At 62.7% G+C, this 26307-nt stretch overlaps 5 protein-coding genes across 6 annotated transcripts; 2 read left to right on the forward strand and 3 right to left on the reverse strand.

Moving 5' to 3' along the window:
- The first annotated feature begins 2807 nt into the window (after positions 1–2807).
- TAC3 (tachykinin precursor 3) lies at positions 2808–3971 on the forward strand. The gene is made up of 4 exons (XM_037371212.1): positions 2808–2957; positions 3038–3134; positions 3259–3282; positions 3476–3971. The coding sequence occupies exons 1-4, from the start codon at positions 2862–2864 to the stop codon at positions 3619–3621; spliced, it is 363 nt and encodes a 120-aa protein (XP_037227109.1). The 5' UTR covers positions 2808–2861; the 3' UTR covers positions 3622–3971.
- A 464-nt stretch (positions 3972–4435) lies between these two features.
- ZBTB39 (zinc finger and BTB domain containing 39) lies at positions 4436–12901 on the forward strand. The gene is made up of 2 exons (XM_037371188.1): positions 4436–4515; positions 6104–12901. Exon 2 carries the CDS (start codon positions 6213–6215, stop codon positions 8349–8351), a length of 2139 nt encoding a protein of 712 aa, XP_037227085.1. The 5' UTR covers positions 4436–4515; positions 6104–6212; the 3' UTR covers positions 8352–12901.
- Positions 12902–14391: 1490 nt separating this feature from the next.
- Positions 14392–18380, reverse strand: GPR182 (G protein-coupled receptor 182). Its single transcript, XM_037371192.1, has 2 exons — positions 17752–18380; positions 14392–16662 (listed from the first exon to the last, which is right to left on the reverse strand). Exon 2 carries the CDS (start codon positions 16652–16654, stop codon positions 15560–15562), a length of 1095 nt encoding a protein of 364 aa, XP_037227089.1. The 5' UTR covers positions 16655–16662; positions 17752–18380; the 3' UTR covers positions 14392–15559.
- Positions 18381–21059: 2679 nt separating this feature from the next.
- On the reverse strand, positions 21060–22712 carry LOC119140242 (retinol dehydrogenase 16-like). Its single transcript, XM_037371352.1, has 4 exons — positions 22397–22712; positions 22000–22258; positions 21399–21562; positions 21060–21304 (listed from the first exon to the last, which is right to left on the reverse strand). The coding sequence occupies exons 1-4, from the start codon at positions 22710–22712 to the stop codon at positions 21075–21077; spliced, it is 969 nt and encodes a 322-aa protein (XP_037227249.1). The 3' UTR covers positions 21060–21074.
- Positions 22713–23666: 954 nt separating this feature from the next.
- Positions 23667–26234, reverse strand: LOC119140240 (retinol dehydrogenase 16-like). 2 transcript variants are annotated; one of them, XM_037371349.1, is made up of 5 exons: positions 25902–26234; positions 25512–25853; positions 25115–25373; positions 24246–24409; positions 23667–24077 (listed from the first exon to the last, which is right to left on the reverse strand). In XM_037371349.1, the coding sequence occupies exons 2-5, from the start codon at positions 25825–25827 to the stop codon at positions 23860–23862; spliced, it is 957 nt and encodes a 318-aa protein (XP_037227246.1). In that variant the 5' UTR covers positions 25828–25853; positions 25902–26234; the 3' UTR covers positions 23667–23859. The 2 variants fall into 2 exon arrangements, with proteins under 2 accessions (XP_037227246.1, XP_037227245.1); XM_037371348.1 differs by having other exon boundaries at positions 25512–26234.
- Positions 26235–26307: the final 73 nt, after the last annotated feature.

Below are 26307 nucleotides of genomic sequence, written 5' to 3' on the forward strand. Positions count from 1 at the left end.
GCTCGGCTCGGCTCGGCGGTGATTGGAAAGGCCCCAAATTGCGGCCACTTTTCCCATTAAGTGGGAAAGCAGCTCGCTCTGCTGCAGAGGCAATTTCTGGGCGGCCGCAGGTGGCTGGCACGTGAGGTCGGCAGCGCCCGCCCGCCTGCGCTGGCCGTCCCCGTCTCCCCCTGCCCAGGGTCCCCCACCCTGCTGCAGGACCCGCCGGGCAGGGTGCTCCCTGCTGCGCACCCCCTCGCCGCGCTGGCACCGTGGTTCCTGGGCTGGCGCTGCGGCTGCATTTGGGGACCAGGGATGGGGGGGGGGACGACAGAGATGAGCCGCCGCTCAGCCCCAGTGCCACCGCTGCAGCCCAGCTCCTGCAGGACCTCCACCACCAGGTCCCACCAGTCCTGCAGCCCCCAGGAGCCAGGGTCTCCACGCAGCTCCTGTGGCAGCCCCCCCTCCCCGCCCCGCTTGCTGCCTTTTCTCTCCTCATCGCTCATCAAGCTCTCGGAGAGGTTTTTCTTTTATCCTGTCCCCACATGTCACCCGCGTTACCTTCAGGAGCTGACATCTCCCCGTCACGTCAGCATCAGCACCAGCTCCCAGGTGGGCCCTGCAGCATCGACGTGGCTTGTCGTGCACGGGGGGCATGTGTGGGCACGCGTGCCAGGGCGCTTGGGCAGCGACTGCACGTGGGGTGGGCACGTGTGTGCGTGTGGGGGCACTTGACGGCAGGGATGTACCCCAGCTGCGAGGGCTCCCCCCGCTTCCCGCCGTCGGCTGTGTCACATCCCAGCCCAGGGACCTTCCCGCCTGTCTGCGGCGAGGGGCGAAAGCCATAAACAAGCCCGCCGCAGCCCAGGGCACCGCGGCTCTTCGCAGCTGCATCGCACTTGGCACCACAAAAGGTAGGTGTTATTAATTAATTAGGCCGTCTCTGGCCAGGCTCCGATTTAATTAACGTCCCCAGCACTGCAGATGCTGCCCTGCCCCGGGCTGTGCTGCCACGTGAGCCACCGCTGCCAGGCCGCCTTCCCGGGGGTCCGCCGCAGCCCCCGGTGCAGCCACCTGTTGCTCAGGCTGAATTCGGCGGCTCTCACTTGTGTTCCCCCCACGAATCCCTCCGCTGCCGCCCCGACTTTTCCTCCCCATCTTTCCCCTCTGCACACCCCAGCCCCCTGGCCGGGCGCGGGGGCCGTGGGGATGGCTGGGGATGGGGGTCAGGATGCAGGACAACCCCAGCTCCCTGGAGGCCGAGTTGGGCTGTTGCTGGGGGGCTGGTGCTGGCCCTGTCTGGGTGACAGGAGGGGCTGGGGACAGGCAGCCCCCTGTGGGGCCAGATGTGGGGCTGCCACAGCCTGTCAGAGCCAGGAGTGCTCCCTGTGGGCAGCACAGGACCAGGCAGGCTGGGACCCCTGGAACGGGACCTGGGGAGATGGGCAGGGTGCGTGGCACAGAGTATGCATGTGTGTGAGCACACGTGTGTGCGCAGGCAAGTTGTATGCGTGTGCAGATGTGATCATCTGCACGCATGTGTATCGTGTCCATGTGGTGGGAGCTCGACTGACCCCCGCTGCGGCGTGAGACCTCCCAAAACCCCACTGTGGAGCGACAGACACAACCGCTCCCACCACGCGTGTGCCAATGACTGCGTCGTGCTGGGGTGTGCATGTCCCCCCACGCCTGCAGCGCGAGGAGGGGCTGGGGGCTGCATGGGCACCGCGCCTGTGTGCTGGCCCCCTACCACAGGGTGCGGTGGGACGCTGGTGTGCCTGCTTGGGCACGCTTGTGTCGTGGTGTGACTCTGCGTGTGTAAGCGGTGCCTGTCGGTGACATGGTGCCTGCGTGGGCGTGAAGCTGCAGGGTGAGGGTACCACTCCCCCCCAGCCCCCATTGGCGGCTCTCCTCTCACCCACCCACGCTGTGCCATGGGCAGAGCCCCTTATTTAACACCGCACGGCAGCCAGCACCCCGGTACTTTGCCTCCTGGCTGAACCCGTGCCGGGAGAGCCGTTGGCACAGCCTGCTGCCGCTGCCCACCTTGCCTCGCCGCTGCCCACCTTGCCTCGCCGCTGCCCACCTCACCTCGCCACATCTCCTGCTCCACAGCTGCCGGCAGCGAGGGTCACACTGCCCCCAGCCCCACGCCAGCCGACACCTGAGGGCTCAGCAGGTCTGTGCCTCTGCGGCACGCGGCCCTGGGGGCTTCCCGGGGTTCCTGGGGGGCTGCTGCACCCCATCCTCACCCAGCTCAGCTGGGAGAAAGCAGAAGGGAGAGGGGGGAGTTGGTGGAGGTGCTGGGGAGGGCACGGGCCGGGGGGAGAGATGGGGTGAAGATGCTGCTTGAATTTGGGGAGGGCTTCGGGGGGGCTCAGGAAGCAGGTCTGGGTCTGGGATGTGGCTGTCAGCATGTGCGTGGCAGTGCGTGCGTGTGCCAGGGGACACGCGTGTGTTGGGCTGAGCCTGAGCCCATGTTTGCGATCCCTGTGTGCCTGCAGCGTGTGCGTGTCCAGCACCGCGGGCATGGCTGGTGGCACCACGGGCATGGCTGGTGGCACGGGACCCCCGGGGCCGCAGCAGAGCCGTGTCCCCCCGCGACTCTGCCATGCGCCCTGGTAACGTGTCCCCCCAAGGTGCTGGCAGGGTGCTACCAGCCACAGCTCGCGGGGAGGGGGGGAAGCGGATTTACCACCACCCCCCTCCCCACCACCCCGGGGAAGCGATGCGGTCCCTCCGGCCGCAGATAACGGGTGGGGGTCCCACCACCCTCAGCCCCCCCGTCTCCCGTGTCGCTGCTTTCCCTCCCCAGCGCTTGGCCCGGTCCCGGGCTCGTCCCACGGCTGACCGCCGCCCCCCGCCCCCCCTTCCCCACGAGGATGAGGAGCCGCCCGGTGCTGGCAGCGCTGCTGGTCCTGGCGTTGTCGCTCGCCCTCGCCCGCCGCCCCCCCGCCCCCGCGCCGGGGTCCGCGCAGGTAAGACCGTCGGTGGGAGGGAGCGACGGGCGGACCCCGGCCCCCCCCGGCCCCCTGCTCACCCGCTTCGCTTCCCGCAGGGGATGCCCGTCCCGGAGCCGGTGCCCTGGGGAGCCCGCGGCAGCCCCGGGGCCGCCTACGCCGCCCTGCTGCAGCTGCTGCGGGAGGAGGACGCCGGTGAGCGCCGGGGGGGGGCTGCGGGGGGGCTGGGGGGGGGCCGGAGGTGGGGGTGGTCCAGCCGGTGCCGTCCGGCCCGGCCCCCGCCCCGCCGGCGTCGCTCACCGGCCTCGGTCTCTTCCAGGTCCCCCCACGGCTCCGCAGAAGCGTAAGTGCCGCTGCCGGGTGCTGGTGCCGGTACCGGTACCGGTGCCTGTTGCCTGTGCCTGTGCTGGGTCCCGGTGCCGGTCCCGGTGCCGGTGCCTGTGCTGGGTCCCGGTGCCGGTGCCGGTGCTGAGTCCGGTGCTAGGTCCTGGTGCCGGTGCCGGTCCCCGCGGCGCTGACAGCGGGTCTCTCCGCAGGGGACATGCACGACTTCTTCGTGGGGCTCATGGGGAAGCGGGCGGCAGAGCCCGGGCGGCCGGCGGGGCGGGGGAGCGGCGGCCCGTCCCCCCGGTGCTCCTCGGGCCCCCCCGCGGCCGGCGGGACCCCGCTGCGGGCGGCCTGAGCCGCGGGGCTGGACGGGACGCGCCTCGCGGCCCCCACCCACGGGGCACCGGCGTGGGCCGCGCTCTGGGCCGCCGAGGCGAGGCACCGGCTGGGGGGGGGCGGGGGGCGGCCCGGGCGCGCCGGCACCCACCGACCCGTCGTGGGATCCACCGGGGCCGGAGCCGCGCTTGGAGCTGGTCCGACCCACGCGCGCGTGTCCTTGCACCCGCGGCCGTGCCCGCCGGTGCACACTCACCCTTGCACACCAGCCCGTGCACGCCCGCCCTTGCACACCCGCCCGTGCACACGCACCCGTGCACACCCGCCCTTGCACACCCGCCCGTGCGCACCGTGTGTATCCCCCCTGTATACACCCACCCGCGCCTGTGCGGGACACGCGCCCCACCCGTCTCTGTGTCTTGGCTGCGCCACGCTCGGACCCACCCGGGACAGCCCACGGGGGTGGGGGGGTGGGGGGGTCCGTGGGGGCGGGGGGACCGCGTGCTCGCGGGCTACAGCCACCCGCCCCTGCCCCAGCCACACGGCGCCGTGTCCCGTGCCCCGTCCCCCCGACCGTTCCCCGTTCCCCGTGTCCCTGTCCGTGTCCCGTTCCCCGTCCCCCGTGTCCCCGCCCGTCCCCGTGCCCCGTGTCTCGTGTCCCGTGTCTCGTGTCCCGTGTCCCGTGCCCCGTGTCCCTGCCCGTGCCCCGTGTCCCTGCCCGTGTCCCGTTCCCCGCGTCGCCGCCCGTCCCCGTGCCCCGTCCCGCGCAGCTCCCCTCCGGGCCGCGGGGGGCGCTGTGGCCCCGCGGCGCGCTCGGCGGGCGGAAGGCGGCTCCGGCGGCGGCCGGGGCGGACGGAGGGCGGGTCGGCGCCTTTGTGTGAGCCGAGCCGGGATGGTGCGGGGCGCCGGGCGGGTAAGGAGCGCTGCCGGCCCGCAGCCCCGCCGGCCCCCGGCTGCCCCCCCCGGAGCCCCGCTCGGAGCCCCGGCGGCCCCGCGCCGCCCCGCCCCCCCCGGGGGCCTCCCCCTCCCCCCCGACGGGCCTCTCGCCGCCCTTCCCCCCCCCCCCCCCCGGGGCTCCCCACGCGGGGCCTTTCCTGCCCACCCCCCCGGGGGTCCCATCCCCCCGCCCCCGTCGGCCTCTCGTTGCCCGCTCCCGTGGGCCCCCCAGCCCCGTGCTCCTGCAGCCCCCGGGGGTCTCTGCCCCCCCCCCCCCCCTCCCCAACTGCTCCCTTTTCCCCTGCGGCAGGTTCGGGATTCCCTGTCCCCCGGGGAGGGGAGCCTCTCCCCGCCCGGGGCTTCCCCCGGCTTCCCGCAGCCCCCCGGGCCCCCCCTTCCCTTCTCCGTCCCCAGGCCGGGACCCCCAGGCTGCAGGAGCTGCCCACATCCAGGGTTTTTCTGGGCTGGTGAGCACTTCCCCCTCCAGAGCCTTCCCCAGCCATCCTCATCCTCCCTAGCTGTGCGTGGTATTCCAGGGGCCGTCCCTGCTTCCATCCCTGCCCCCATCCCTGCCTCCATCCCTGCCTCCATCCCTGCCTCCATCCCTGCCTCCGTCCCTGCCTCCATCCCTGCCTCCGTCCCTGCCTCCATCCCTGCCTCCGTCCCTGCCTCCGACCCTGCCTCCGTCCCTGCCTCCATCCCTGCCTCCGTCCCTGCCTCCATCCCTGCCTCCGACCCTGCCTCCATCCCTGCCTCCATCCCTGCCTAAGTCCTGGGGCGTCCCGGGGGCAGGACGAGCCCCCTCAGCCCCCTTTAACCTTTCCCTGGCGCTGGGTCCCGAGGCAGCCCCGTCTCCTTCCCTCTCCCACAAACTCCCGCGTTCTGACAGCTTCTGGGGTCCATGTCCTCTGTCACGGGGAGCAGCAGGCAGGGGGTTGGGGACAGAGCCCCCTGGGTATGTCTGCCCCGGGTGGCCCAAGAGCTGGCCGAGCACCCATGAGTGGGACAGGGGGACAAAAGCAGTGGGACAAGCTGTGAGGATGAGCTCGGGTGGGAAGTGCCAGGGAACATGGCACAAACCGCCCAGCAAAGAGTACCGAAAGGTGCTGCAAGTGCCGGTGTCGCAGAAGAGAAATCCCAGGGGACCCAGAGAACCTGGGGGAGAATCCAGGATTCCAGCCCTCCAGGAGAAGCGTTATCCCTGGGGGAGAGGAGGATCTCCATGTCGCAGGCACCAGTTGGGGCTGTTGCAGAGCTGAGTGGGGCTGCAAGGCAGGGGGACCTCTGCCCATGCCCAAATAGAAGCAGGATCTTAAGGCTGCCACTGGCAGAGTAAATGGCTTTTTATTTTGTCACCTCGCACCTTCCGCTTTGTACGTCCTTCCCTTCGCTTCTTGAAGAGTCAGCCGTTGAAGTTCCCGGGGAGGTTTTAGTCAAGCTCTGTCTAAGCAGCTGTGCTGCTGCTTCTCTGTTGCTCGTCAGGAAGGTGGAAAACTTGAGTATGACTAGAACGGTGTCCTTTGGCTGTTAAGGTATTAACGTTTTTTGCATTTTCCTCTCTCTAGAGCCGCTTGCCCTGCCAGTTTCTGGATGCCAAGCACCTCCTGCTCAAGCAGCTGATGAATGCGTGAAGAAGAAGCTGACCAGGAGAGGGACTCTTAAGCAGCTGCTAAGATGGGCATGAGGATCAAGTTGCACAGCACCAATCACCCCAACAACCTGCTGAAGGAACTCAACAAGTGCAGGCTCTCCGAGACCATGTGCGACGTCACCATTTTGGTGGGCACCCGCTCCTTTGCTGCACATAAGGCTGTTCTGGCCTGTGCCGCAGGCTACTTCCAGAACCTCTTTCTGAACACGGGGCTGGATGCTGCTAGGACCTACGTAGTGGATTTCATCACGCCAGCCAACTTCGAGAAGATCCTCAGCTTTGTGTACACCTCAGAGCTCTTCACAGACCTGATCAATGTAGGCGTCATTTATGAGGTGGCAGAGCGGCTGGGCATGGAAGATCTGCTGAAGGCCTGCCACTCGACCTTCCCCGACCTGGAGAGCTCAGCCATCACGAAGCAACCCTCCCTGTCCATGAGCGAAGGCCGGTCAGGTCCTCTGAGCAGCACCTCCTCGGAGCAGAGCCATTCATTGGGGGAAATCCGGAGCGGCGGGGAACATTTTGGCCCCGAACGGAGTTACGTCTTGCATGGGGAGGTGTCAGGCAGCTACAAAGAGGACGACAAGAATACCGTGAGCGAAGCCAGTCAGATGCTTCCCCTGATGCATCCCCAGCAGCCTCCCAAGACAGAGCAGGAATCAGACCAAGGGCAGTTCGCTCCCACCGCGGGGATGGCGACCCAGCCCAGCTTGGGCAGTGTGAACATCATTGTTCAAACCACTGCGAGCTCCTGCCAGCAGTATAAGGTCCAGAGCAACGGTGACTACGGCAAGGGCAGCTTCTTTACCGCTGATCCTTCCCTGGACGTCTCCATGGGGAGCAACTCCTGTCCCAGCAACAGTGACCACTCCAAAGAGCAAGGTTTCGGGCAGATGGATGAGCTTCAGCTGGAGGATTTGGGCGAGGACGAGCTGCATTTCGAAGATGCCAGTGAAGAGCTGGGCCCCTCAGAAGAAGTTATTGAGCTGAGCGACGACAGCGAAGAAGAGCTGGCCTTTGAGAACGACAGCCGGGACAGCAAGGCCATGCCCTGCCAGGTGTGCAAGAAGGTCCTGGAGCCCAACATCCAGCTGATCCGCCAGCACGCGCGGGACCATGTCGATCTGCTCACCGGGAACTGCAAGGTCTGTGAAACCCACTTCCAGGACCGGAACTCCAGGGTGACCCATGTTTTGTCCCACATCGGCATCTTTCTCTTCTCCTGTGACATGTGCGAGACCAAGTTCTTCACCCAGTGGCAGCTGACCCTCCACCGACGAGAAGGGGTCTTCGACAACAACGTTATCGTCCATCCCAGTGACCCGCTGCCGGGGAAGATCCCCATGTTTGGGGGGGGGCCTGGCTCAGAGCTGGCGTGCGCCGCCTGCGGGAAGCCTTTGGCCAAAGATTTCCACAACGTCCGCAACCATATCCTGGACCACGTGAACTTGAAAAGCCAGACGTGTGTCGTGTGTGACCAGAGGCACCTCAGCCTCTGCAGCCTGATGTGGCACACCCTGTCTCACCTGGGCATCTCGGTCTTCTCCTGCTCCGTTTGTGCCAACAGCTTTGTGGATCGGCACCTCCTGGAGAAGCACTTGGCCGTTCACCAGAACATGGAGGAGGCTCTTTTCCGATGCCACTTCTGCGGCCAGAGCTTCAAGCTGGAAGCGGCGTATCGTTACCACGTCAGCCAGCACAAGTGCGGGGGCAGCCTGGACATCCGACCCAGCTTTGGAGACCGTCTCCAGCAGCAGGGCCTGCAGAAGAGGAAGCTGCCGGAGGAGTTCCTGAGTGAAGACCTGGCGCTGCAAAACCAGCCAGGCAACAGCAAGTACAGCTGCAAGGTCTGCGGAAAGAGGTTTGCCCACACCAGTGAGTTCAACTATCACCGGAGGATCCACACCGGAGAAAAGCCCTACCAGTGCAAGGTGTGCCACAAGTTCTTCCGCGGCCGCTCCACCATCAAGTGCCACCTGCGGACGCACTCGGGAGCCCTCATGTACCGCTGTACTGTGTGCGGGCATTACAGCTCCACGCTCAACCTTATGAGCAAGCACATAGGTGTGCATAAAGGCAGCCTGCCCCCAGACTTCACCATCGAACAGACTTTCATGTATATCATCCATTCCAAAGATGCGGAGAAAAACACGGACAGCTGATGGGGCGAGGCAGGGCAGAGCCAGCAAAGGAGCAAATGCTAATAACAGAAGCTGTGGAAAAAAAAAAAAAAGAAAAAAGTCATTTATGTTATTTAATGGTCAGGCATCATGAATGGAACCCTCCTTTTTATTTTTTTAAATATTTTTTTTTTTGGCCTTGCTAGGGCATTTTAGATTGGTGGCATTGTACAAATTAACAGCACGTAAGCTACATCACTGTTTCCAAGAAGTCTGTCGTGTTTACTTACCTCTGGTCCTGTTAGAGGCCATCGAGTTCTGTGTTCTTAGCATTTCTCACTAGGTTTGGAATCTAGATTATATTATTATTTTTTTTAACCTTTTAGCCCACTTGACTAGGCTAACCCTCAGTTTGACCTTGTCCACAAACTGATGCTGCTAAGATTTTTCATATCTGACCTCAGTAGAGAGGGACAGAGCCAGAGCAGGATAGTGCTGGACTTGAAGAAAAGGAAAAAGGAATTAAAAAAAAAAAAAAAGAAAAAAGGAAAAAAAGACTCATTCTGGGCATCACTGGGGTTCTGCTGCTATTGCGAGGAGATAAGCAAAGTCCATGTCACAGAATCAGCTTGACGTCGTTGCTTCGTTGCAGGGGAGATGAGCAAGCACCTGAGTGTGTGTGTGCAGGTGAGGAGGGATACCTGGTGGTAAACAAGTAGGAGGGTGATTGTCGCTGGCGAGGGCAGTTCCCAGTTCCCAGGCAGCAGCGCTGGTCTGCAGGAGCCGTGCCCGAGCCGGGAGCGTGGCCGGCAGTTCCTCTGCCGTGCCTGTGACACACCGCTCACTCGTTCCCCCGGACCCCATCTCTGAAGGAGGAGATGAAGGAGTGACACCACCTCTCTGAGGAGCCCGAGCAGCCGGGCGGCCGCGTGGAAGGGAAGAGGCAGGTGCATGAGCAGAGGGATCTCTCAGAGGAGTTGCTGAACTGGAGAGAGCAGGGGAAGCAGGTTCGTGTGGTGGGGTCTACTGGTCCTTGGGAGATACTTTGTGGTGGCATGGTCACGCCTAATTTCTGCCAGCCTGCATCTGGCCATTGAGAGTGTGCCAATGCTCTCCTCTGCCGACAGCAGCCGTGCACATCGTGCTCTGCCGGCGCGGTGTGTCCCAGGGCTGCCAGGCGCTGGAAGCGCTGGATGCCAGAGCGCAGCATCGCTGCGGCTGCATGGATGCCAGCAGACAAGACATGACGAAGCTGTTGCCTTAACCCCCAGGAAGGTACCTTTGAGGACTCCTCTCTGCTCTGGGGGTGGCCCCCTCCCGTGGCTGCCCGTCGTGGATCGCTGCATCCCGGACATGTCTCGTGGCAAACGTGCGTTGCAGGATGCTGTTGGTGCGATGTGAGTTCGTACATCTTGTGTCAAATCGTGCTGTTAAGTTCAGCAGGTGCTGGCTGGGGCTGCAGCAGAGCAGCTCTGGGGGCCGGCGGCAGCAGCAGCTGCTGTGAACCTCAGCTCAGCCTCTCCCAGACATGCGTCGGGTGCGGGCTGGGGGCTCCTCGGCGCGGTGGGCTCTCCCAGCTGCGCTGGCGAGGTCAGCCCTGTGCTGGCAGTGCTTACACCAGGAAGGGTGGGGATTGGCTTTTTCCCATGTTATCCTGCTGTGGGGCAGAGGTGGAGAGGAACAAATATTTCCGATGCCGCAGCTTGAGTTGTGGCTGCCCTTAGGTAACTCATTCTACCTCACAAACAGGAAGCGCTCAGGGCTGTCAAGCCACAGTCATAGTAAATTGGCTCCCGCGCTTCTGTAAAGATATGCTGTTACAAAAAGAAACTAGTGATTTGCAAACCCTGTAAACTCATCCCGCTTTCCCCTCCTCTCGAAGGGACAACCCACGGCAGAGGAGCGGCATGGGCTGGGCGCATGGTTGGTGAGCTGGGAATTCCTGGGGGTCGCTCCCCCCGCTCCGCTGTGGCCTTGGGCAAGTCACTTCACCTCTTTGCCTCAGTTTCCTCATCTGTAAAATGAGGGTGGTTACACTTGTGGTACCTACCTACCTCCCAGGAGCGCGGTGAAGTTTGCTGGCTCGTACCTGCGAAGCGTGTGGGGGATGCAAAGCATCTAGTGCATAATGGTGCTTAGCATCCTAGGGAAATGGCAGCCTCCGTTGTTTCTCATCCTGTACCAGTTCCTGGACCTGGCCGGGTCGCTTTACTCCTGTTACCAGCCTTCCCCATCGAATGATAATTTCCCTTTAGCCCCGTCCTCCTTGTGGTCCTGCGAGACAAGCTCTGTAGCAATATAAGGAGTGGGGGGTGGCTCAGCACCACCGTGTCTGCGGAGGGGCTGGGGGCGGCGGCACTGGGGAAGCAGGAATGTGTGTGCTGGGGGCAGTGGTGCTGTGACATCTCCTGGACTTTGCAGAGCGCATCTCCGTGTCAGCTGGGCGCATCGCTGTCGGGAGCAGGAGGAGCTGGCAATCCTGGGGAGAGAGGAGCCGGAGGGTGCAGAGGTGTGCAGCTGCTGGAAGCCCCTGCCCCTCAGCCCCAGCCGCCCGGCCATCCCTGCCGTTTGCCTCTAAAGCTGCGTTTCCACCATGGCAGCTCCAGGTCCGGCCCCGCTGTGACGGGGCAAGAGACGAGAGCTGGTGTTGAGCCATGTCCCCGCCGTCAGTGCTGAGCCCTGGCTCGACCTAATGACCCTTCCCAGGCAGCTCCTTCATCCTGAGCTTGTGTCACCCTCAGTCACCCCCTGGACCTGCAGTACCCGAGTCCGACCCCACTGCACGGAGGTGGGGTGGGAGGAATGGACCTTGCTGAGGAGAAACGAGGGGCCACAGGGAGCTTGTGTCCTTTCCCCAGTCCCTGCAATACCAGAGAAGTTTGGGGCCAGCTGAGATCGCCCTGGGGGGGTGTTAAACTGGACTTGTCCTGATTTTGGTGCCTGGAGCCTGTTTTCGGAGGAAGGGAGGCACCAAAGTGATGGCCAACGCTGGGGCTGGCCAGGCTGTACCGTGTCTGCTGCTGGAGCTCTCGTTTCCCAACTCTGGTCTTGCGGTACCGGTCAGCTGCCAGGCTGCGGTCGGTGTTCTCTAGCTGCTCTGCGGAGCCATGCTTAGCTTAGTGTTGAGTTTAACAACCAAACAAAAAAATCATTTTGAGAATGCATGGCGCCCTAGGGAAAGCATGGGATTTGACGACGGTTCACTGGAGGCTCCTCCAGGAGCTCTTGGAGTTATGAGGTTTCTTCCATTGTCCTGGTGGTGGCAAGACGGGCTGGTAGACAGGGACGGATGCGGCCGGCTCTGCTCCGGAGATTGCTATGAAGGATGCGAGGGGGGCAGGCGAGGCTTGGGAGAGCCAAGTCCTTAAAGCCTCGAGACCCTCCTAAAATGTCCCAGAAGCTGCGATGAGCTTTTGGATGGCTTGGAGCGCTGGCCCACCGCAGCGCCTGCAGCCCCGTACCTAGCTAAGCTGTGAAGCAAAAGCCTTTTGTGCACATAAACCAAAAAGAGAAGCTTTTACACTGAAACACTAACGGGCAAAGCAAACCCACCCTTCTGGACACAGGTCTGGGAAAGCAAAAGCCTACTGCGCCTTCTGCCTGTTGTTTTTAGTTGTGGGATGGGGAGAGCACTCGGGTCCTGGTGTTTCTGTGTCTTGGATTCTTTCCTGTGTTATAGCGAATCATTCCCACTTGAAACATCCTGAGATCTGCAGCGAGTCTTGTCTGTGGAGGGGGTGCAGGGACAGCTCTGGACCTGCAGCACTCCCTGCTCCTCCTCCTCGGGGTTTTCCCAAGAGGGGTCAGAGACCTGAGCTCCCTCCCCTGGGAGGGTCCTGGGCCTCTCCAAGCCCCCAGCCAGTGCCAGGGCTCTGTTGTCCCTGTGCCCTTGTGGCATGGCTGTCCCCGAGTCCCGCCAGCCTGGCTGGGAGCTCCGGTGTTCCACCAGAAAGCTGTGTGGCTGGGGAAGGTGGGATCGGCCGGAGCGACGGGCTCGTCCCGGGTCCCCCACAGGCTGCGTTGCCCCGAGGAGCCGTAGCTCAGACCGACCTGTGGGGACTACACTTACCTACCTCGCCTGGGGCAGCCGTGAGGTTTAACTCGTGTTTGCAAAGTGCTTTGAGACCCTCGGGGTGCAGGGGGGAACACAGAGGGAAAATGCTTTGCTGGGAGCTGCGCCGGTGGCGTTTGCAGAGAGCGACCGGGTCGTTGGTCCTCACGGGAAACCCTGACATAAAATCCCCCTCTAAAAGGCAGTGCTTCGAGAGTGGTCTTATTCCAGTTTCTAAAACACGAAGTTCAGTTTGATTCTCCCCTTTCTCAAAGGATCCAGGTCTCTTATCAGAATAATTAAGCAGAAGAAAGAAAAATGAGTTGAATTGCTGTCTAACCTTTCTGTTAAGTTAATAGTAGGTACTGACCTCCTGATATTTAAGTGTTTACTATCTATTTGCTGTAAAGTTTTGTATATTTTGTAAACTTTCCCCCCAAATAGTAGATGTCTAAAATCGTTGTACATCGGGTTCTTTTATACTCCATTGTTCAGCACAAAGTGTGGTTTTTATTTAGAATAATAAAATGGAAAATGTTGACCTCTTGTACCTTGCTTCTTTATAAAAGAACTTGTTTCTTTAAATGTGCAGATTGGCATTTCTGTCTCCTCAGGAGCGCCTGGAAAAGCACGTGAGCCATTCCTGGTATCCTGCTCCTGTGCTGCGCTCTGCAGGATTTGTGGCACGAGTCCAGGCAGCCGGGGCCTCTTCCTCGCCGCCTCCTCCGGCACCCGGAGCAGCGCAGGGAGAACGGTCTCGGGCATTTCTGCAGGCTGTTCCCACAGCAGGTTGGGAGCAGAGCCCTTGTTAGAAACCGTTTAGGAAATTCTCGGGGTCTATGTTCCTTGATAAGCCCTTTCCATGCTGCCAGCGCCGTGTTTCACTGTTGGCTGGCAAGCCAGATCAGCGGGCAAACGCTGCTGGCGTTTTCAAAAGCCGCTTTACCTGTTCTCCAGCAGCGAGGTGTCCTCTGGGGTTGGGGTGACCTGCCTGCTGGGTTGGCCATCAGCCGGGGCCACTGGTCTCGGTCACCGCTGGAGCAGCTTGGGCAGAGCTTACCTGGTGGGGCAGGTCACCGTCGCTGAGCTGGCGACCAGCAGCGGGCACTGGAAAGTCACACTGGGTAGATGGTCCGGCGGTATGGGGCCAGTAATTGCTAAAGGAGCCCATGGCTGGGCCAGGCCACCCTTGGGTGGCGAGGGCTTCACAGGGGGGCTGAGAGCCCCAGCTAAAGGACTTGCTGGGTTTCACACCCAGGTTGCTGCGTGGGGCTCTGTAAGGGTTTATTTGAGGCCACTCTGGCCCTGAGGTCTATGAACAAAGTTGCAGATACATTAGAAAAAAAAAAAAATTTATTAAGCCAAATACCAAGTTTTACATGTTTCAGTAACTTGACATTTAATATGTTGTTGCCCTGGTTATGTCACACATCGAGTGTCTTGTTGCAGTGCATTATCTTCCATTTTTTCATAGCAAATGGCAGGGTGTGGGCAAGAGGAAGCCCTGGGGCAGATCGGGGATCGGGGGTCGTGCGGTGCGAGGCCGCCTTTGCGTTCACCGGCCGGCGTTGGGGCTGCGCGGCTTCACTGTGCACGCGTGCCCGGGAGGGTGACACAGCCTTCGCCCTGGAGGGCTTACAGTCGGAGCAGCTCTACGAGTTGTGAATCTGTAAGTAGCAACTGAGAAGAGCCATGAGTTGCTGCCCTGGACAGGTCCGAGGGGACTGGCCTCCTCCCCAGCTGCGGCACAAAGTATTTCTGTGTAAGGGACAGGTTCAGCTTCTTCTGCCAAGGCTGGTATCCCCTGGTAGGGAGGAGGAGCATCTCTGTGCACAAGGAGCCCTGAGGCATTTAGTGATTTACCCCTCACAGGACCCCTGTAAATAGCAGCGCTGTCCCCAGCCAGTCCCACGATAACCGAGGGTCCGTGTCAGCCCCGGCTTCTCCCGCAGCCCAGGACATCCTGCTCCCCTCCCACTGCTCGGTGCTGCAAGCATCCTGTCCCGAGATTTGCTTATGCTTTGCTTTTTCAAAAATGTGTTTCTTGAGCAGCTCAAGGCCACTGGTAGATTTATGGGCTCCCAGTGACTGTCGCTCTTTCACCTTCCCCCGCTGAAGGCTTGACCTGCAGCACATGACTTAGCAGAATCCAGACAACGATGAACTTTCTCCGGATGCTCCAGTTTCTTACACCGCCACAAGTCCAGCCCGTGCTCCGGCTCCGAGGGTTTCTGCACACCTACGTGTTCCCACGGGGCACGCTTCAGCATGACTTTGATTGAAAGAGAGTGGGCGTGAAGGGCTGCCGGAGGCTGCCGACGTTTAGAAACACAACCAGTGTCCTTAGAAACCCACCAGGAGATGCTCTAAAGGAGGCTGGGATTGATGGGATGGGTCTCCCGCCGCAAAACACAAGCTGGGAACCCCACCTCTGTTGCCACCGGTCACGTTTGGAAGCAGCCGTGCCCAGTCAAACCCAGTTTTCACCAACGCTCATTTACCACTGGGTTTGCAAAATTGCTCTCAATGAGTCGCTAATTTCGAATCGATCCTCCCCTCCCTAAAGCTCAGGTGTGTGTCATGCCTCTCGGGCTCACGTTGCCTTCATTTCACTAAAATCAGGCTTCCAGCCGTTTGCCAGGCACGGGGAGGAGCGGTTTGTGTTCCAAAGGGATGGATTTCCCCTCTCCTGCTCGGGGTGGCATCGCAGCAGAGGGGCAGCATTTGCCGGGCACCTCTGCAGCGACGGGGCTTGTGTGTGACAGTCAGGGGGTGCAGAAAATCCTGTCCAGGGAAAGATTTGCATGCCCCCAGCCCCACAGCTCAGGGGTGGTAGGGGGGTTGGGTCCCAGGGGCCAGGTTTGTGTTCAGACCTCCAAGCAACGCGCTTTATTACTGCAAGCGTTTCTCTTGGAAAACAGGAAATATCTCTTTCTCTTATTCTTTCTTTAGCTAAATAGATCCGCTACGGCAGGACATCAGAGGCAAGGTGCCTGTAGCTCCCCACACCGCCTCGTTTCACGTTTGGCACCCAGCCCTGCCTTCAGAGCACAGGAGGTGGCCCGCCGAGAAGTCTTGTTTAAAAGCAAAGTGTCTGCTCATCACCAGGAAAAACAATCTCACTGACCTCAGTGAGCGCAGGGAGCTGCCCCTGCCCCACAACCACTCGCCAGTGATGAGTGGGAGAGTCCGATCCCCCTTAGTTGGGAGGGTTGTTGTCCTTTGCGATGACTATGGAGTGCTGTGTGGTGGAGGAGGAATTGCCTGCGCCCTTCTGGCTGCCTTGGTCTTTGGGGATGTACTTGACCACGGCGGAGATGAGCTTGCTGCGGAAGTTTTTGCTCAAGAAGTTGTAGAGGATTGGGTTAATCACGCAGTGGAGCAGGGTGAAGCAGTCTATGATGTCGTAGAAGAAGTAGAGGAAGTGGGCAAAGGTGCAGTGGAGGATGATGTGATTGCCGTCGAGGGTGAGCAGGGTGAGCATGATGTGGAAGGGCAGCCAGCTGATGAGGAACACGATGATATAGGCGTAGATGAGCAGACAGTGCTTCTTGCTCTCTGGCTTGGCGCTCTTGATGAACATGGCTGTCAGGATGTTGAAAACAGTGATGATGGGGAAGGGGATGAGGAAGCCAATGGTGGTGGTGGCCAAGCTAACTGCCAGCGCCCACTCGTCATAGGTCTCGAAGGGGGCCATGAAGATGCAGATGGGCTCTCCGGTATTGACCAGCTGCATGTGAGCAACCTCCAGGAATGGGATCGCTGCTGCCAAGACCCAGCTGCAGGCGCAGATGATGCGGCGTGCGCGGTGCTGGTGCTTACGCCAGAAGAGGGAGGAGCTGGTCAGAGACACGTAGCGATCCACGCTCAGGCAGGTGAGGAAGAAGATGCTGGCATACATGTTGGCAAAGTAGAAGTAGTGCGTGAAGCGGCAGAGGAAGCTGCCCCAGAGCCAGGTGTAATCCAGCATCACCTCCAGCATCCAGATGGGCAGCGAGAGCAGCACTCCGAGGTCAGCAATGGCCATGTTGATGATGTAGAGGTTGACCAAGCTCTTGTTGCCCCGTGTCTGCCAGTTGACCCAGATAACAAGGAGGTTCTCCACCAAGCCCACCACAAAGATGACCAGGTAAAGAATGAAGAGGACCACCCTCTTGACATTCTCATCCAGGCTGAACTCGCAGAAGGTGTAGGTGTAGTTCAGGAGGTGGAACAGCTCGGTCCAGTTGTGGTAGTCCCTGTACTCGTTCAGGAGAGTGTGCGTCTCGATGAGGGCAGTGGTCACCTCAGCCATCCTGGTAGCTGCAAGGAAAGGGAAAGCACTGAGCCCTCGCAGGAGGCTCTGAAAATACCCCAATGCATATTTTTTTAATCCAGTTTTTACTTCTATGGTGACTTCTTACATCAACCCTCAAAAGGTGCCGTATCCCCATCAGGTAATAACCTGACGTCCCAGACAACATGCAAGCCACAAACACCAGCCGCCCGTGCACCCACACGTGCTCCCAGGTGGTGGCTGTCCCCTGTCCCCCAGCCAGGGCCAGGGCCAGGCAGTGCTGGGGACCAACGGAGGGGAGGGACGAAGGACAAGTGAGATGCCTGCAGCAACATCGGTCACTGCAGGAACGGAGCTGACAACCCAGGAGTGCAGCAACGTTCAGGGGGGAGCTGCCCCCATCAAAGCTCGTGCTCCGGAGCTCAGGTCCTGCTGCCACCGAGCCTGTGGGACCCCTGACCCCCAGCAAATGGCTGCGAGGTGGCCGGGGCATGGGCAGGCACCGGACCATTAAATGCGCCGGTGACCACGGCTGCTGGACCCAGCACTAGCAGGGAAGCCCTCGTCCCCCACCCGAGCCCTTGCTGTGCAGTCGCTTCATAAACCCAGCCCTTGCTCTGCCGGTCTCACAGCTGCGTTTCTGGGAGCCGTCGGGACTTCCAGGTAGGTGACAAAATTATAAACTTAGGGGAAATGCAGTTGACCTTAACATCCTTTTATTGCCCCAAGGGTAAGAGCTCTGATGCCAGCACAGCTGCATCCGCACGGTGAAGACACCGTGGAGCCCATCCAGCCTCGTGCTGCTAGAAGAGCTCATAAGACCAGCCGTTCCCCCGGGAGAGCCGGAGGAGCGTGCCATGTCGCTGGGGCGTTCCGTGGCACTCGGTGCCCAGCGAGCCGGGGATCCCCCAGAAGAGCATCAGCCCTGTGGCAAACGGCACCCACCCACCCGCTCCTGAAACCAAGGAGGAGAGGAGAGCGAGCCCCCCGGGGCTGGAGACCCCTGTCCCCATGGCTGCTCAGCCTCCCACCCTCACCAAGCTGCGGGTCCTGAGAGAGGCGGGTGGGAGAGGGGGCAGACGGGTGCGGGCAGGGGGGGAGAGGCGGTGGCTCACCGGCGGCAGAGCTGAAGGGCTGCGCAGAAGGGCTGCTCGGGGAGCGTGGCGATCCTCTCAGCTCGGCAGCTCACGTGCCTCTGGCAGAGCCAAGCCGCGGCGGCGCGGAGCTCAGGGTGGGCTTGTTGGCTGCTTCCCGGCAGGAAATGACCGTCGTGGTCCGACATCCTGAGACAGCCCAGTGTGGGTGACATTTGACTTGATTTCCAGCCCCGGGGCTCAGCTCCCGTTTGATTTTGCTGCAGGGCTGGGGATGAGCGCGGGGAGGCCCCGGGCAGGTGTTCATGTGGAAGCTGCAGGTGCCTGGGGATGGAGCAGGGCTCCCTGAGGCTCCCTGGGCCACTCTCCTCCACCGTCACCCCCGCTGGACCTGGCTGCCGTGGCCCCGTGGTCTCCGTGGCTGGATCCCACGCAGGTCCCATTCTGACTGTGGGCAGGAGGGGAAAATACATCCTCAGGGATGGACCCAGCTGGGCCAGGTCTTCCCGCGGCCATGGAGTCCCAAGGCGTTAGGATGGGTGAAGGCGAACGTGCTGCCAACTGTCCCTGATGCTCACGCGATACCGGGGCGAGCTCAGGGTTTGTTTTTGGGGGAAAAGGGCTGAAAGTGGAGCATCTCTGCCAGGTCAGCACGGCCCATCGCTCCCAGCTGTCTTAGGACCTGATGGTAGATGGCTATCGCCACAGAAACACTTCTGGCCCGGCAGCAATTAATCATCGAGCCATGATTGCCTGGCGGTTTTACAGGGGAAGGGAGGGGGCTTGAGCCTTGCCCTGGCACTGGGGAGGGGGCTGATAGGCAGAAAATTTTGCAACAAGCTGCAAGTCCTGCAAAACAATTGCAGGAAATCTCCTTTTCGAGTGCAGACAAGACTTTGTGATCAACAATCGGCTCGGAAGGAAGGCACGGCCGGAGCGGGGAAGCACGAGGGCACTGATAAGTCGGGTCTCACAACAACAAGCCCGGCGCCGATGACCCAGAGCGCAGGTACCCAGCCCCAGCAGGACCAAGGCCCTGGGTTGCAAACAGGAACTCGGTGGCTTTGTGCTCGCCCTGAGCACCACGGGGCATGTTTCACCTCGGCCGGGGGCTGGGGGCCGTGGGGGGCTGCGAGGGGCTGCTCTGCCGCCCGATGTGCTGGAGGGGCTTTGCCTCCCTGGGAGGCAGGGATGCTGTACTGCTTCTGCTTAACAGGTCAGGAAATTTCCATGCCAAACTCTCCGATCGAGAGCAACCTGGGTGCCGTGGGGGTGTGAGTGGGGGGCTGCTGATCCCGGCGGGGGCAGCGAGGTCCGGGAGCCAGTTGTATTTCCAAGCTGTGGGGAGCGGAACAGGCAGCTCAGCCCATCTCCCCGTCCCTGCCACAATTCTCAGGGACCCCCAAGGCTATTGGCACCCAAATGTGTGCCCAGGAGCCCCCGGCCTCCCTAAGGGTCTGGTTCTCCCCTTTGTCTGGAGATAAGTGGGAAAAGGCCGTTTCCTCTGCAGAAAGTGACCGCTTCAATCCGAGCGGGTCCTTTGGAGCCCAGCGGATCAGGGCTCGGGCGGATGGTGCGCAGGAAGGCGCAGAGGGGGGGCTGGTAATGGCCCTGCTGAGCCTGGCCGGTTCCTGCTCCACCTGCCAGCACTTCACTGTGGGGTGCGATACGGGCATCGGGTCCCCCCCAGCCGCTGCCAGCCCCCTGGGGAGTGGGGGGCAGCACAGACCCAGAGCAAGGTGGGCTGCAGGCAGTGGCAGCGCCAGGGATCTGCCATCCTCCTGCCCTTCCCTCCCTGGGCAGCCGGGGATGCTGCTGGAGGGATGCAGGCACAAGGGTCCCAGGGCAGTTGCAGCCAAGGCCGCAGTGCACGTGAAAGCCTGGCACCTCGGGGACACGCGGGCCTGAAACGTGACATGTGGGGACTGCTGGGGACGTCTTACTGGTTTAGTAAGCCGAGCAAAGCGTTTAGGAAAGCTTTCTTGGCTGGGGAAACAGCTCAGCGAGTTGTAACACAGCTTGCACAAGAGCCCTACGTGCTGCCTCCCATCCTGCTGCAGCTTCTTGTCCCCCTGCCCTCGGTCACAGCCCGGGGGGGGGGGCCTTGGGCTCACGTGGGCTCAGTCCCGCACGCACAGGAGTAGCACGGCGTGGGTGGGAGCGGGGCTGCTGCTAAAGCTGCTCTTGTCCTGAAGGCAAGTGCATAGTCTTCAGGGACCTAACCCCCAGCTAGTCACCACTAATCAGCCCTTAATTAGAAGTATGAAGGATGTGTGAGTCACCGGCCACACGCCAGGCTCCCCGTGCTGTGCTGGCAGTGTTATGGGTAACGGTGGCACCTTTTCCAGCCCATCCTCTGGCAGCTGAGCTGCATCCCCAGCCACGCTGCGAGTTTGTCCCTACCGGGGCAGCTTCCTCCGTGCCGGACCTGACCACCTGCTACCAGAGCAGACCAGGGACAACGGGCCGCGTGGTTGCGGGTGTTGTGCCGGGAAGGGAGCACCGGCTGCCAGGGCTGAGCCCGAGGTCACCCATGGGGGAGCTGGGAGGCTACGGTGGCACTGAAGGACCCCGGAGCAGCAAGAGAGGATGGAGCCGTTCCCAGCCAGCTCTTGGGTTTACCTGTGCAAGGGAGGAGATGGGGAGCTGAGGGACAAAACCCCTGCAGTCTGACCTGGACAAACACATGGAAAAGCTGGGATATGGCAGAATGGGGAGGTCCCAGAAGAGCTGGAGTGAAGCACAACAGCTTTGGGGATCTTTGCAAGGAGCAATTCTCTCAGCTCTCCCCAGAGAGGGAGCAGTGAGCCTGGAGGATGCCAAGGCTGGTGCTGCAGAAAGCACTAGGTGTGAAGGGGAAAACATCTTTAACCATCTCCCAGGGCAGCAGCATCCCTCCGGCATGAGCCAGCGATAGGGAGCCAGAGCACCGCCGGCACCTGCGACGGTCCCACAGCTGCCATCAGCCATGCCCATGGTGTGGACTGGCCCCTGAATCCAGCTGCAAGGAGAAGCTGGATCCCCCAGTGCCGCCACCACCCCCTCAAAGGGCTGCGGATACGATCCTGTGCCGCAGCTTGGGCATCCCCGGCCGTGCGGCTGCTCTGGGCACAGCCAGCACCCAGGGTCCTGCCACCGGCTAGTGGGGACCCACCAGCACCACATGCCCCGGCAGGGTGATGGCCCGGCGCCGCGGCCAGGCAGCTCTCAGACACCTCCAAGGCTGGGGTTCACCGCGGGCAGCCCCTTGCTTTGCACCAGCTTTATTGAGCACATTAACAGGGGCTGGAGGTGAGCAGGTGCCCGTGTGCACTGTGTCCGCATCCCCAGTCTGGTGGCCACCCTCAGGGGTGCCCAGCCGTCCCCCCGGCCAGGACGGGCAAGAAGAAGCTGATGATGGTGTCGCTGAGCCAGGCTGGGCAGTAGCTGAGCGGCAGGAAGACGAGCCGGGCGTCCCAGCCCGCCGTGTAGCGGCTGCGGGGGAAGCGGGTGAGCAGCGCGTGTGCCATGGCATCGGTGACAGGGGACAGGCAGGAGCTGCTCAGGCGGTGCAGCAGGATGGTCCTCCTGGCATCTGGGTGGGCAAGGCGGGGGGGTCAGCCCAGCCCGGCACACTGGCAGTGCTGGGGTTACCGGGGAGTGCTGGGACCACGCGGGGATGTACTCACAGGTCTCCAGGTAATGGTGGCCGTAGGCTGCCTGGGTTTCTGCCGGGAGCTGCCCCCAGACGTGCTTGAAGCCGTTGACCAGAGTGGTGGGGTTGACTATCTCTGTCCGGAAGGCGCCGGGTTCGATGATGGAGACCTGCACCCCGAAGGGTCGCATCTCACGCCTGGGTGGGGAGGGACCGTCAGCCCCACGGAGGGAGCCACCACCCCAAGCCGGGCAGGGGCTTTGGGGGGACCGAGCTATGCAGGGTGAGGGGGAACTGTGACCCCCCCTGCCATCCCTTGGGTGGGCGTGGGAGAGCCCTCTCCTTGCTCAAGAGTTTCCCAGAACTTTCTCTCTGATTGCAGAGCTGTTGCTCCGGCTGTGCCCCCATTTCCCAACCCGGGGGTGACAGTGTTGGTGTTTCACAAGCCCCCATCTTGCCTCGCTGCTGCTTTGCTCGGTGGGGAAGGACGTAACTGGGTGCAACATAAAACCTTACGTGGGGAAAGTGGGGCAGAGGCGCCCGGCACGCCTACACCTGCCAGCACACACCCAGCCGCTGGACAAGCCCCGGCACAGGGGCACACCAGGGGCCACCGACCACCACCACCATCATACCGGAGACTGTCGGAGAAGGCCTCCACACCAAACTTGGAGATGCAGTACCCCCCACCGAAACAGGAGATACGGCCCAGGATGCTGGCCACGTTGACCACCCGGCCCCGCGCCCGCCGCACCAGGGGCAGGAGGCTCAGCGTCACCTCGATGAGGCCAACCAGGTTGACATCCAGCACCCTGACGAAGTCGTCCTTGGTCAGCCACTCATTCGGGGCAGTAGGGTTGCTGATGCCTGCGTTGTTCACCAGCCCCCAGAGCCCTGGGGAGAGGGGACGGGTTGAGCCGAGGCTGCTGCCCTGCCCACGGTCCCGTGCCAGCCCCGGCTGTGCCGGCACGGGTCGGTGAGGTAGCAGGAGGGCTGGCAGGGGTGACGATGGGGGTGGCCGCCCCGTCCTACCTTGGTCACCCACACGCTCCCGGACCCAGGCGGCGGCGGTGGCGATGCTCTGGCTGGAGGTGACGTCCAGCAGGAGGGTCTGCAGGCGCGGCGAGGTGGCCGCCCGCAGCCGCGCAGCCCCGGCCTCGGTCAGGCAGGCGGCCAGCACCCGCAGCCCACGCGCGTCCAGCTGCTGGGCCAGCAGGTGCCCGAAGCCGCTGTCGCAGCCCGTGATCAGCACGTACTTCTCGGAGAGCCCCGGCACCATCTGCCGCTCCCGGTGCCATCGCCGCAGCAGGAACAGCCCCACCAGCACCGCTGCCAGGTACAGCCACATCCTCGCGCACCAGCACTGGCTCAGGGACAGCCTTCTCACAGCCCGCGTTTGTGCTGTATATATAGAGGCCGGTGAGGATGCCCGGCCCCAGCTGGCGCGTTGGGCAGTGCTGGTGGGAGAGCCGGGTGCCAGTGGTGCTCTGGTGCACGCCGGAGCGTGGGCAGGATTGCAGCAGCAGCTGGAGAAAGTTTTGCGTCTCGCAGCTGTAATCCATGGCTTCATGTCGCACAGATCCGCGAGCCTGGAGCTCTGGTGTGGCCTCTGATGGCTGTTTGTGCCGGCAGGGTGGATCCAGCTGCCCCACGGAGCCGGGCTTGGCTGACCTCCAAACACCGACGGCAGCACCCGGTTGCCGAGTTCTCCCTTTGCTGGCTGCGCTGTGCTCGCCTGGCTTCGGTCTGGGTGGGGGTGGTGGCTTTGTCCCCTCACCCCAGGATGGGCCCTGCGTGAGGAGGTGGCAAAGCTGCTGGGGTGACCCAGGACAGAAGGGGTGTCCCCAGCCCCACCATGCCCAGGCACCGTTTGCTGGAGCAGGGCAGCCGTTGCTGACCGGGTGCTGCGGGTCCGCAGAGCCGCGCACAGAGGCAGGGGCTGCTCGGGATGTCCGAGGGGCAACGAGGAGGAGGAGGAGGAGCAGGACTCGACCAGAGGCTGGCCAGCCCTGCCCAGGGGGAAACCTGCCCAGGATTGTGCTGGGCTGCTTTTTATTCGTGTGTGTTAACTTCTGGAGCACTGGCTTGGGTGAGTGCAGCTCTCACACTCCAGTGAGGGCTAGACCCTGCACGGAGCAGGCGCTTGGGGGAACAGCCAGAGACCCTGGGAGCTCCCATGGCATGTCACGGCACAGCACAGCGTGGCATGGCACAGCCAGCAGCAGCACCGGTGATGTCAGAAGAGCAGGGACACAGCCCCGGTGCCGCAGCCCCTGCCAAGGCTGAAACGAAGCCAGCCAGGTGGGGAGGAGGAATTGTCTTTATTCAGAAGCAAACGGCTCTGCTAGCAGAGGACAGCGGGCTGTGAGGTGTGCACTGAGTTCGAAATTCAGGAAACTATTGGCACAGTCTCGGCTGCGGCGGTGCTGGGTCCCATCCTGCGCTGCCGGCCCCGGCTGCCGCTGCCTGTCGGCTGCCTGCCCCGCATCCCTGCCTCAGGCATCCCGGGCAGGCCTGGGGTAGGACCAGGTGAGGACAACGTCGGTGAGGGCGGAGGGCAGGTAGCTGAGGGGGATGTAGAGCAGCTTAGCGTCCCAGCCTGCCGAGTAGCGGGTGCGAGGGTGGCAGCTGGTCAGCGCGTGCTCCATGCAGTCCGTGACCAGCCTCAGGTTGGAGCTGTATTTCTTCTGTATGTTCCTGAGCGCTACTGAAACTGCAGAGGCAGAAAGCGCTGCTCAGCCTGCCGGGCTCGGACCCTTGAGCCAAGCGCAGCTGAAGGGCTCAGGGGCACGACAGGGCGGTGGGACACCCCGTGGCCCCAGGGATGTGCCTTGTGTCAGGAGAGAAACAGCATCGCTTCACCTTTAGGTGAGGTACTTACACTTCTTCAAGTAATTCTCCCCATAACTCGCTTTCATTTCCTCTGGGAGCTTCTCCCAGGTAGAAATAAAACTCTTCTCCAGGTTCTCGACGTTGGTGATCATCGTCTTGAAGTAGCCTGGCTCAATTATGCTGACCTTCACCCCGAAGTTGTGCATCTCAAGCCTGGAAGGGATCACGCCCCATGGGACGTGGGACCAGCACCCGGGCGCATCTGCCACCCGCCGGCATGGGCTGTGGTGGGCACCGGCTCTGGCGCAGGACGCACGGCAGCCTCATGCCAGAGGTCCGGCGGGGGGAGCCCGACCACCCCAGCAGACCCCCTGCCAGCCCCAGCATGTGTCCAAGGTGGTGCGTGAGCAAACATCTGCTGAGTCTGGATGGGATGGGGCCAAAGCAAACCTCAGCACCGCGGGGCCATTGCCCGCAGGATCCGGCATGGGGGCGATGGCCGATGGGGGAGGCTCAGCGCCGGGGCGGGCAGCGCCAGCTGGTGTGGCCACAGCCTCCCTGCCACTGGGAAGCCATTGGGTGGGGGAATGCAATCAAAGCTCTGCCCGGTCCTTTGTACTCCTGTACCCTGGGCTGCCTCTGCATGAACTTGGCTGAACGTGGAGCAGAGGCCGCCAGCAGCAGGCAAGGGTCCCTCCCAGCGGGGGATCGCTCCCACGGGACCCAAGGCCCGCAGCTGTGGCACAGGGCGCTCTGCCCCCCACTCTGTGTGTTAAGCATCCCCACAGCCCCTAAAACAAACTCCACCTGCGCTCGTGGTCGCAAGAGGAAGGGGCTGGAGAGATGTAGGCTCTGCTGGCCAGAGCCTGGAAAAGCAAACTGGGAAAGCAGAGCAGGGGACAGCCGTGCCAGACTTACCGGAGACTGTCGGAGAAGGCCTCCACACCAAACTTGGAGATGCAGTACCCCCCACCGAAACAGGAGATACGGCCCAGGATGCTGGCCACGTTGACCACCCGGCCCCGCGCCCGCCGCACCAGGGGCAGGAGGCTCAGCGTCACCTCGATGAGGCCAACCAGGTTGACATCCAGCACCCTGACGAAGTCGTCCTTGGTCAGCCACTCATTCGGGGCGATGGGGATGGCGATGCCTGCATTGTTCACCAGCCCCCAGAGCCCTGGGGAGAGGGGACGGGTTGAGCCGAGGCTGCTGCCCTGCCCACGGTCCCGTGCCAGCCCCGGCTGTGCCGGCACGGGTCGGCGAGGTAGCAGGAGGGCTGGCAGGGGTGACGATGGGGGTGGCCGCCCCGTCCTACCTTGGTCACCCACACGCTCCCGGACCCAGGCGGCGGCGGTGGCGATGCTCTGGCTGGAGGTGACGTCCAGCAGGAGGGTCTGCAGGCGCGGCGAGGTGGCCGCCCGCAGCCGCGCAGCCCCGGCCTCGGTCAGGCAGGCGGCCAGCACCCGCAGCCCACGCGCGTCCAGCTGCTGGGCCAGCAGGTGCCCGAAGCCGCTGTCGCAGCCCGTGATCAGCACGTACTTCTCGGAGAGCCCCGGCACCATCAGCCGCTCCCGGTGCCATCGCCGCAGCAGGAACAGCCCCACCAGCACCGCTGCCAGGTACAGCCACATCCTCGCGCACCAGCACCGGGAAGAGACTGGGAGCCGAACCGGCAGCGGACGCCGGAGCCGACCCGGGAGCGGACCCGGGAGCCGACCCGGGAGCGGACGCCGGAGCCGAACCGGCAGCGGACGCGGGAGCCGAACCGGCAGCGGACGCGGGAGCCGACCCGGGAGTGCTGCGGACGCGGGAGCCGAACCGGCAGCGGACGCGGGAGCCGACCCGGGAGTGCTGCGGACGCGGGAGCCGAACCGGCAGCGGACGCGGGAGCCGACCCGGGAGTGCTGCGGACGCGGGAGCCGAACCGGCAGCGGACGCGGGAGCCGACCCGGGAGTGCTGCGGACCCGGGAGCCGACCCGGCAGCGGACGCGGGAGCCGAACCCGGAGCGCTGCGGACGCGGGACTGGGCGGCTCAGGCCGGACCTTGGCCGTGCCCGCGCGGCTGTCAATGATTAATTAACGCGGCCAGGAGCGGGGGAAGGGCCCCGGT

This window comes from Falco rusticolus, chromosome 19 (assembly GCF_015220075.1).
Source record: "Falco rusticolus isolate bFalRus1 chromosome 19, bFalRus1.pri, whole genome shotgun sequence".
NCBI classification, from domain to species: domain Eukaryota; kingdom Metazoa; phylum Chordata; class Aves; order Falconiformes; family Falconidae; genus Falco; species Falco rusticolus.

What these genes read in the sequence shown, in the direction of transcription:
- TAC3 (XM_037371212.1), top strand. Translation starts at nt 2,862, where the DNA reads ATGAGGAGCCGCCCGGTGCTGGCAGCGCTGCTGGTCCTGGCGTTGTCG. An exon ending in CCGCGCCGGGGTCCGCGCAG is followed by an intron (nt 2,958 to 3,037) that starts GTAAGACCGTCG and finishes CGCTTCCCGCAG; the next exon opens with GGGATGCCCGTCCCGGAGCC. An exon ending in CCCCACGGCTCCGCAGAAGC is followed by an intron (nt 3,283 to 3,475) that starts GTAAGTGCCGCT and finishes GTCTCTCCGCAG; the next exon opens with GGGACATGCACGACTTCTTC.
- ZBTB39 (XM_037371188.1), top strand. Translation starts at nt 6,213, where the DNA reads ATGGGCATGAGGATCAAGTTGCACAGCACCAATCACCCCAACAACCTG.
- GPR182 (XM_037371192.1), bottom strand. Translation starts at nt 16,654, where the DNA reads ATGGCTGAGGTGACCACTGCCCTCATCGAGACGCACACTCTCCTGAAC.
- LOC119140242 (XM_037371352.1), bottom strand. Translation starts at nt 22,712, where the DNA reads ATGTGGCTGTACCTGGCAGCGGTGCTGGTGGGGCTGTTCCTGCTGCGG. An exon ending in GGAGCGTGTGGGTGACCAAG is followed by an intron (nt 22,259 to 22,396) that starts GTAGGACGGGGC and finishes CCCTCTCCCCAG; the next exon opens with GGCTCTGGGGGCTGGTGAAC. An exon ending in GCCTTCTCCGACAGTCTCCG is followed by an intron (nt 21,563 to 21,999) that starts GTATGATGGTGG and finishes CTCCCCACCCAG; the next exon opens with GCGTGAGATGCGACCCTTCG.
- LOC119140240 (XM_037371349.1), bottom strand. Translation starts at nt 25,827, where the DNA reads ATGTGGCTGTACCTGGCAGCGGTGCTGGTGGGGCTGTTCCTGCTGCGG. An exon ending in GGAGCGTGTGGGTGACCAAG is followed by an intron (nt 25,374 to 25,511) that starts GTAGGACGGGGC and finishes CCCTCTCCCCAG; the next exon opens with GGCTCTGGGGGCTGGTGAAC. An exon ending in GGAGAATTACTTGAAGAAGT is followed by an intron (nt 24,078 to 24,245) that starts GTAAGTACCTCA and finishes CTGCCTCTGCAG; the next exon opens with TTTCAGTAGCGCTCAGGAAC.